The sequence below is a fragment of the Lolium perenne genome, chromosome 7, assembly GCF_019359855.2.
Source record: "Lolium perenne isolate Kyuss_39 chromosome 7, Kyuss_2.0, whole genome shotgun sequence".
NCBI lineage: Eukaryota > Viridiplantae > Streptophyta > Magnoliopsida > Poales > Poaceae > Lolium > Lolium perenne.
Genome location: NC_067250.2, coordinates 298,352,830 through 298,362,478, shown reverse-complemented (window position 1 = coordinate 298,362,478; position 9,649 = coordinate 298,352,830). Strand labels below are relative to the sequence as shown.

The 9,649-nt window shown below is 52.1% G+C and overlaps 1 protein-coding gene across 1 annotated transcript; it reads left to right on the top strand.

Annotated features, from left to right (window-relative positions):
* The first annotated feature begins 4,220 nt into the window (after nt 1–4,220).
* LOC127312081 (uncharacterized) lies at nt 4,221–5,916 on the top strand. Its single transcript, XM_051342554.1, has one exon. The coding sequence runs from the start codon at nt 4,302–4,304 to the stop codon at nt 5,586–5,588; it is 1,287 nt and encodes a 428-aa protein (XP_051198514.1). The 5' UTR covers nt 4,221–4,301; the 3' UTR covers nt 5,589–5,916.
* Nucleotides 5,917–9,649: the final 3,733 nt, after the last annotated feature.

The window sequence follows — 9,649 nt, the reverse complement described above, 5'->3', positions numbered from 1 at the left end:
TGCTTCCTTATAGATCTAAGGTACCTTATTCGGCATGCATGTTAGGCATACCTATGTCAGTGGCCCCCGAGATTTTGCTTTAATCGTAGAGTCGAGTAAAATCTCCATCGTAAAACCGAGTAAAATTACGTGTCTATTTAGAAAAACTTTCGAATCATGGTGAATCTTTTTACTTAATGTCTATTTTGTACAGGGATAATGGTAAATGAGGCTGGTTCATCTGACAGATCAGGTACCAGTTAATTACTCTTGTGGCAAAACCGCATAAACCTACTTCAAGCTCAAGTCCCTAGACTTGAACTCGGGATACTGGCGTAATTTGACACGTGCTGCTTCAGGACTTACCGCGAATCAAATTCTAGTCTTATTTTATCGAGTATCCAACGCGTCCGTCGGGATTTTTCTTGACATTTGCTGATGTGGATAAAGTGGGAGAGCGCATTCTTGTGTGATACCATGCTACACAGGACGGATCCTGGGGTCTTACCTTCGCGTACTCTTTTCCGAGTCACAGCATTCAGAGTTTTTACCGTGACAAATGCGCTCTAAGAATATGTTGTCGAGTGCCTTTGGGCGGCTACTGAAATTCTTCATTTTTCCGAGTTGTCATGTTAAACAATATCTTGACCTCCCGATGGGAGTACATGACGAGTTATATGTAACTCGAAGATGTACGCAAAAGATCTTCGACTTCAACCTTATATTGACATGTTATTTTGCTTCTCTTTCTTTTCCCTCTGTATTTCATCGGGTGCGCGACCAGCGCTTCCGATGGGAGTAGCCCCCGAGGCTACAGCCGAGTGTTTGCACTGTGTTGTAGGCTCAACTTTTGTTATTTATCAACTCTGTATTTTTACCATCATCACGTCATCTTATCAGAAGTATATACAATACTTCTGATATGAGTAGCCCCCGAGCATATGAACAGGTGCTTGCATCTGGACATAGGCTCTCGATTTTTTCTTCCAACTAAGTATTGCTCCAGCTCTCGAAGTTTTCTTCCAACTATATTTTGCTCCAGCTCTCGAAGTTTTGTCAATACAATATTATCTCTATCCACTTCATCAATACCAACCTCAACATCAACGAAATTAGTAATATTAGTAAGCACTTCAGAAGAAAGTACCGCAAACGAGTTACCTTTAAAACGAGGAGGGACTTACAGGTTCTTTTTGTTCTTGTATTCTTTAGCTTTCTCCAAAACATTAATATCCCATGGTTTCTTAAGCTCCTTATAGATGCTTGAATTGGACCCCTTTTTTGCTTCTTTGTATGAACACTTGCAGTGGGTTGGTTAACAACATGTAAGACATTCCTCTTCAGAGAAGTTAGTTTCCGCGTACAACGAAAGATGCTCAGAAGGGTGTTGAGGAATATAAATCACACTTTTTTTTCTTAAGCTATGGTGCTTATTTGTACATGAGGGATGCTTAGTTAAGCATCTGTCTACTATAAATAAGCATCAGTGCTTAGAGAAAAACTGCTCTATTTTTCTAAGAACTCCTCTAAGCATCTTTCATTGTGCATGCTCTTAGTAGGCTATCTCTCAACACGTAACAAAGAGGCCAGTGTGTTTTTGTTTTTTTTTTGAACGGGTGTCGGGGTCTTGAAGGACCCCGATTGCTGCATTATCTCATCATCGGTGGAGTACAAATTACATAAAGGACCTTGAAACTAAAGAAATCTACAAACTGGTCCTTGACCTTTTCACTTAAGACCCTGGAACTGTTGCCTGCCAAAACCCACCGGCGAGCAGCGACGAGCAACACGAAGAGCCGGGAGGCTCCCAGAACTGCTGGTGGGCCCTGGTCCCTCGGGCAACGGCCCGCAAAACTCCGGCACACGTCCTGGCTGTTGCGAGGGCGTGCCACCTGACCTATACCTGGTCAGGAAGGTGATGGATTGCTTCGATTAGTTTCCTGCATGGCAGACACGTAAACATTAAATCTGAGCCTCGATCGGCTCTCAGGTTACCCTGTGAATCGGCTCAAGGAGCCGATCGACTCATGGTTCGTATTGGATCTACGATAACATGGGGGTCCTGCTTGATCAAAACCAAGTTAAATCAATCTACAACAGTCTAGGGTTTTCACCGCATAACTGGAACATCCTACACGTAGTTGAGCCTGGCAGATACGAAAGATAATAGAAAACTAGTCCTAGAAGAGGCCTAAAAAACCAACACAAAGTCGATTCCCGGAACAACTCATCTTGGATCGGCAACTCATACCTTACGCACTACTGGATCGTTCAACCCGTTTGCAAGGCCTAACCATGCGGATATCAAACTAATCCTTGGGGAACAAGGAACAACCATAACAGATCAGATCTACTAAATAAAGATTAAGCAAGATGCTGCCCTTACACCTAAGATAGGTGCAAAGGCAGCTAGATATTCATGGGCAGCATAACTAAGCAAACATACCAGAAAGGTATCGATGTTAGCCCTAAAACATCTATGATAACGGTGTTACTCGCCATCAACAAGGCTTCAGTACGAGCAACACAACACAACGAATAAACTGATACTGCTCAGATCGCAAGATGCGATCTGGGCAGCATGGCGCTTACCCGGAAGAAACCCTCGAAACAAGGGGTGGCGATGCGCCTAGATTGGTTTGTTGTGAACGTGATCGTCCTCCTTTCTCAATAACCCTAGGTACATATTTATAGTCCGTGGACTTTCTATCTTTGGAATAAACCTAACTGTGTACGAACTAAACTCTATCTCTTAATTCTAAACTTAAACGTGATCTACCATAATGTACAGATACACGGGCAATCCAGCCCAAATTCCCGCACGAGGCCGATTCAGAAACACTTTATGTGCATATCCTGTAAGCCCATCTCACTCACGGCCCATCTCCTGATTGGGCTAAAATCCGGTGATAACAGGAACAAATATAGAAAAAGCAATCAAATCCGGATCTTCTTCCAGCTCCATGTCCACCGATTTCTTGCTGAACTTCCGATCACAATCAACCTCAGCACCACCGGGGACTTGGCCACTTGGGGGGGCTGCGGCGGGAGCACATTGCATCGGAGTGAAAGGGCCTCAAATATGGCTTAAAGACCAGGAGGTTGAATATTTCTTGTCGCCAGAATAAAGATTGAAGAGAAGCACCTTGCGTCGGCGACAAGGTAGGGAGTGGCTACCTTACAACCATTGATTTCAGCAGCAGGACGCCTACCAGCTGTCGAGGATGTGCCGCTGATGTTGAACTCCCAAAGAACTTTATAGTTACAGCCTCACAACCCCGCTTCCCATCTCCAATGCGACACAACAACCGCCACCACCCTCTCTGCCCATCTCCATGATGGCCTGAAGAAAGGAGCGGTAGAATCGTCTCGATCAGATCTGGGTCACCACCGCTTTTATTGAGGGGGATTCTGGTGGAGTTGCTTCCAGATCTCGATCTCCACCTCGGAGATCCGCCAGAGCTCGCCTCCATCAGCCACCCAGCGCCGCGGCAAAGCACCGGGAAGAGCACTCCCCATGGCAAAACGCCAGATTCCATATAGGTAGACTCCATATAGGTAGAAAACAAGCTAAAAGACCTACAGCTAACCCTACTGCTATTAACAGGAGGCCGGCCTTCTCTCCCCCATCCACTCCGGCCGGCGAGGCCGCCGAAATAGAGGGGGAGATGAGCCGGGGATGACCGGGCGACTTTCAAGGGAGGGAGCTGGAGAGAGATAGAAAGGGAGAGAAAGAAAGCCCCCTGTTTTTGTTTGCCTTTGGCTACCTCAACCGATACCGGTCACGTTAACAAAGTTCAGCCGAAGGTCCTTGGATATATCTGTTTCTTCAAAATCCGACCTAGTATTTTCAAAAAAGAGAGGGGTATAAACCTTGGTGCAGAACTCACATATTGACAGCACATTTGATTGATTGTTTTTGTTAAACTACGAATTCCCAAAACCACTGAACATCCCCATGTTTGTCGCCCTCGGCCCCTCTGCCTCTCCTCTGGCCCGTAGCTGTACCGATCCGGCCGGTGCCGTTTCTCCCAAATTAAAACCCGCACCCCGACGAGCCCTGCATTTGCCTCTGCGCACACCCGGAAGGGCCACAAATCGACCCTGCCTTCCTTCCACGAACCGGCCCGGTTCACCAACGCGCATCTTTCACCGTGACGCCGGCCCGCTTATATATACCCCACGCCTTTACCACAAAACGTTACCCGGCTCCCCTCACTCACTCCCATCTCTCTCAGCCTGAGCGCGACTGCGATCTGCTGACACTCCTCTTGCTGCAACGTGTGATCCCGTCCGTGGATGCGCCTACCTTGCCGACGGCCATGACCTCCGCCGTCGCCAGCAACCCCCTCCCCGCCGCGCCAGCCTCCGTGTCCTCGACGTATGGCTGTCGTCCCTCGTTCGGCCGTGACGCGGCCGCTGAGGAGGCGCCGGTCGCGTCTTCCTCGCCCGCGCGCCCCGCCGTGGCCACGCCCGCGATCTCCAAGGACTTCATCGACTTTGAGTTCAGTTTCGGCGGATGCACCACCAGCATGCTCCCTGCGGACGAACTCTTCGCGGATGGTAAGTTGCTGCCGCTTCAGAAGGATGCTCCTCCTGCAGCGGCGCCGCCACCTGAGCCGGAGTCAGCCGCAGCGGCGCCACCGCCGCGGTTGTTGGAGACAATGCCGGCCACTCCGGAGCCGATGAAGGCGATCCGTGGAGGTGCCGCGGCTGGTGCCGCCGACCAGTACGTGTTCTCGCCCAAGGCGCCCAGCTGCTCCAGCCGGTGGCGGGAGCTGCTCGGGCTCAAGCGAGCCGCCGCCTCCGCCCAGAGCCCCAAGGCGTCTTCTCCTTCCCCTTCGCCATCGGCGGCATTGGCGAAGACTCCGGGGAGGACGAACACAACGAGCTCTTCGGCGGCGAGGTCACTGAAGTTCCTCCTGCAGCGGAGCAACGGCGGGCGCGCCTCCAGCGGCGCCGCGTCGGATCTCGCGTCGGCGCCGCTCCTCCGCGACAGCTCCGACTCGGAAGCGTCGCTCTCCCTCGCCTCCTCCCGCTTCTCCCACTCCTCCTCCTCCAGCTCCGGCGGCGGGCACGACCACGACGACCTGGTAAACATCAACCCGCGCTTCTCGCTCGACTCCGCGGCCCCCGACCACAACAACCCGCCCCGCCTCCGCCTCGTGCCGCACCGCCACTCCACCTCCACCTCCACCCGCCGCCCTGGCCCCTCCACCCCACCCCCGCCACCACCTCCCTCGAGCTGCGTCACCGCCGACTCCCCGCGCATGAACTCGTCCGGCAAGATCGTGTTCCAGACCACGGGCCTCGAGCGCAGCTGCAGCTCCCCGTGCAGCCTGCACGCGGCGGCGCGGTCGCGGTCCATGGCCCGCGCCGTCGACCGCTCCTACTCGTCCGGCGTCCGCGTGGCGCCCGTCGTGCTCAACGTGCCGGTCTGCTCGCGCCCGGTCTTCGGCGGCTTCTTCAAGGACAAGACCAAGGAGGCCGCGGCCAACAAGGACTCGGCCGCGGCGGCGGCCCGGTCGTCGGCGCGGGCGTCGTCCACGCTCGGCCGGAAGCCCACGCCGCAGCGCTGGAGCGGCGAGCTGCCCAAGCATTCTGGGTAAAATCTGATCTGCTGGAAACCTCCGTTTGATGGTTAGCTGTTGCGGCATTGCCTCGCTCGCCAAGGAGATCGTGGTTGAAGAAGACGGCGTCGTCCGAGCTCGTTGTGTTGTGCATGGAAAGGGACTACTACTAGCTAGGGTAGCTAGGGACGCAATGATGATTAACTGATTTGGTTTGTTCTTTGGGGCGGGGACGACGCTGCTGAGAAGGTCTAATCGCGCGCCTGACTGTTCTTGTTTTTTCCCCTCCTTGACTGTAAATTTGGAGTTTTGTTCTTCCCAATCTTCTTCAGAGTTAGCGCACTTGATCTGATTTGGTTGTTACTAATTGATTTGCAAGAACTGAAGTTTTTGATTTTCCCCAATGCTGTAGTTGAGAAAGTGCACTCTCTTGTCTCGTCCGTTGTCGCATTGTTCAAATCAGCAGGCCCATCGCTAGAAAGGATCATACTTACTACGATTTTTCCCCAAGTACAGTTAAAAGTTGAAGCTTGTGACTCTTTTTCAGCCACCACATTGTCCAAATGAGCCGTTACTGTAAATGGTGGCTCTCTTGTCTCGTCTGTTGTCACATTGTTCAAAATCAGCAACCGCGTCGCTAGAGAGGATCATACAGTAAGATTTATTTAATTTTCCAAGTGTTGCAGGTGAAAAGCTCACAGTAGTGGTGACTCCTTTTCAGCTGCCACATTGTTCAAATCAGCAAGTGCATTGCTAATCAAAGAGAGGAGCTAGCGTAGCACTGTTCCATTAGCAAGGCCTAGGGCGTCGTAGCGGCAGCATATTTAGGGCAGAGGGACGGGGGAGCTGGCTGGCAGGCCCCTGATTTTCCGTGCTTATCTGCATCGAAGTCAGCAGCCGTGGCAGTCTGGTAGCCAGTAGCCAGTAGGCGCCCGGCCGGTCCATCCAACGCAAGAGGTGAACCGGCCGGACCGGTCCAGCATTTCTTGGCCGGCTTGATCTGGTTTGGATCTATCTATCCGGGCACTGTGCCGCATGTGCTGGCCTCTGAATGAATATTCGCGCAGAAAAGAAAATTGCAACGCCAGCCATGGCACCAAAAGGCGCTGCCCGTTACCGTGCCGCGGCATCATCACCTGGGCTGGGCTGAGCTGAGCTCGGTCATTCGCTGACAGCCAACGTGGTCGCTCCCGCTCCCATGTGTTGGGCGCTGACGGACCCCGCGCCCATGTGGCGCCCGCCACTGACGCCCAGCCTTTTTGGGCGCCTTTGGTATCTGAGTTGTATCACAAGAACAAAAAAGGTTTTGCTGATTGGTTGCCTGCAACCAAACCCAAATGACATCGGCGATGCAACATATTTGGTAGCATACATATAAAGAAACTTCTTATCTCTTTCTTATATCTAATGATGAAGTTATGTCTTTTTTCTTTTCTTTTTTACTCTTCTTCTTATTCTCTTCCCACTTCAGTCTCTTGTTTTTCCAGGTTTCATTGTCGTCTATCTCTACGTCATGACCAGTCTCAACTTCATCACGCATAACAGTTTATGGGAAGTAGTGATCTTCACCCAAGCCAAGATCTAGTTGTGAATAATGTAGCTATGACAGACATGAAGAAGGAGAACAAGCTATGTCTTCACTGCACATGAGGATGTTGATCCGGTGCTGGAGGCCAAGAAGAAGAGCTCCTCCTCGAGAGGACGACGAGGGTATGGTGCGGGAGCAGAACGTATCTACCGAAGTGGTAGATCCGCATCCGCGTCACCGTCGCCGGTATCGAAAGGGCAGAAATGGTGATTTGGGCTATTGGAGGATCCAACCGAAAGCTTGAGGTGGTTCCCATCTTCCGCTATAATTTCGCCTTCTCTCACCAAGCTCCCACGCGCGCTGCATTTTCGATTTTCCTTGGACAGAGGCCTGGCCCTAAAAAACACCACTGGGAATGCTTCATGACTCGTGTTGGCCACAACACAACCCCCCCCCCCCCCTATGAGAACCCAAACACCCGTTTTTCGTTCCCACCCTGTTGTGCTAAGAAGGGTGTGAGTTACCAAACACACATTTTCTTTCACTGCTTGCTGCCTACTGCTGTTGGTGCCTTTTTAGTTCTGTGCACGCGGCAACGCCTTTTCCACGGCCGGCCGCGTCCTTTTATGGAATGCCTTTCCTGCTTTCCTACACCCTGCCCGTCGGCCCTCTGCTTGCTACTATGCCATCTCATGTCGTGCAAATCACCGTCGGCGACCGATGCCGACGATGACACCATGAATCACCCGGAAGCGTTTGCCCATCAAGGCTCCAACCATGGTACCGTTGGCTGCTTGCATCGTCTCAGTCCTCTACACGGCAAGCGGAATAGAGCTGCATGCAGCGAGACATACCTAGACCTAGAGGGTGCAGGTCTACAAATCGACTCTACAAATTTGTACGTAAATGGATCTACCACTAGGCCAAGCAGTAGAGTAGAACAATGTCGTTTACCTCCACTATGGCACACGATGGAGAGGAACTGGGGTCAAAAAACAAGGGGATCAACATATGTCTTCGCTGCACGCGATGACATGGGTCTGGCGCTGGAGACCAAGAAGACGATCTCCTCCTCTAGAGGAGGGCAAGGGTAGGACGGAGTACAAGGAATTTACTGGAGCTATAGATATACATCCCCACCCAGGGGCGTGTTAAACACAATTGTTATGTACGTTGTGTATGACACGAGTTAGGAGATATGGTAGTTAGTTGTTTTAGCCTTGATGTACACGACATGATCTGAACTATAAAGATCATGTCGATCTCATCTATCTCCTCTCGTTGTAATCCTTCTCTTGTACGTAACCTGCTGTTGGCAGCCTATATAAACATGCAGCCGATGGGAGCTCCAACCATCGTTCCCACAATATCTCTAGCGATCATATGGTATCAGAGCCGACTTCCTAAAACCCATCTATGTGCCTCGCTCCCAACTCCCTCACCACCATGACCAATCCCCTAGCTGGCATCACTGTGAGCGAGAAGTTGACGAGAGCTAACCATCTCCTATGGCAGTCCCAGGTCCTGCCTCCTATCCGTGGCGCCCGCCTGTTGAGCTTTCTCGACAAGGAGACGATGCCGCCGCTAGAAACCCTGGCCGTGGAAAAAGATGGAAAACCCACCAAAGAGCCGAACCCCGCCTACGACGCGTGGGTGGCTGCAGATCAGCAGGTCCTCACCTTCCTGCTCGGATCTCTGACACCGGGCATCCTCGCCTCTGTGATCGGGATGGACACGGCTGCTGAAGTCTGGGGGGCCATCAAGGCAATGTTCGCTTCCCAGTCAAGGACGCGGGTCTCAAACTGCCGATTTGAGCGTTCATAGAGAGCCTGGCTCGGCGGTGTTTTGTGAGCTATGATGGCTAGAACACAGTCTCCCTCGAGAAATCCAAAGTGTAAAATGCAACCATGTTCATCTAGATCGCTAGGCTGCAATACAACTCTGTATTAGCTGACGTGGCACAATATTGACCGGTCTCGAGGTCCAGGCTGCTCTTTACCGAATACATTGGCTTGTGGACGGCTGGGATGCTCTAAGATGGGCTACCGTATCGATTTCACTGTCTAACTTGGTACCGTGGATCTATTTTACTCCAATCTAAACATTGTGTGTTTCGTTCTCACCAAGCCCATCTAAAATGCATGTGAGGTACCAAACGGGCATTTCCTTTCCCTGCCTGCGCGCTGCCTGCTGCTCTGGGACTCTGGGTGGCCTTTTTAGTTGTGCGCGCTTGCGCGGCAACGCCTTTTCCCCGGCCGGCCATGTCCTTTTCTGGAACGCCTTTCCGGCATTGCTGCACCCTACCCGCCCCGCCGGCCCCTCTTTGCTCTGCCATCTCCTCTCGTGCAAAGCGGCGTCAGCGACCGACGACGACGATGACACCATGAATTACCCTGAAGGCCGGAAGCGATCGCCCATCCAGTCCAGGCTCCAGGCTCGATCGAGCCATGGTACCGTTGGCTGCTTGCATCGTCTCGGCCATCTGCCCGGCGAGCGGACCAGAGCTGCCTGCAGCGTGGGCGGATTGCTCTGCCTGCGGCGAGACCGACCTGGACCTGGAGGGCGATGCATG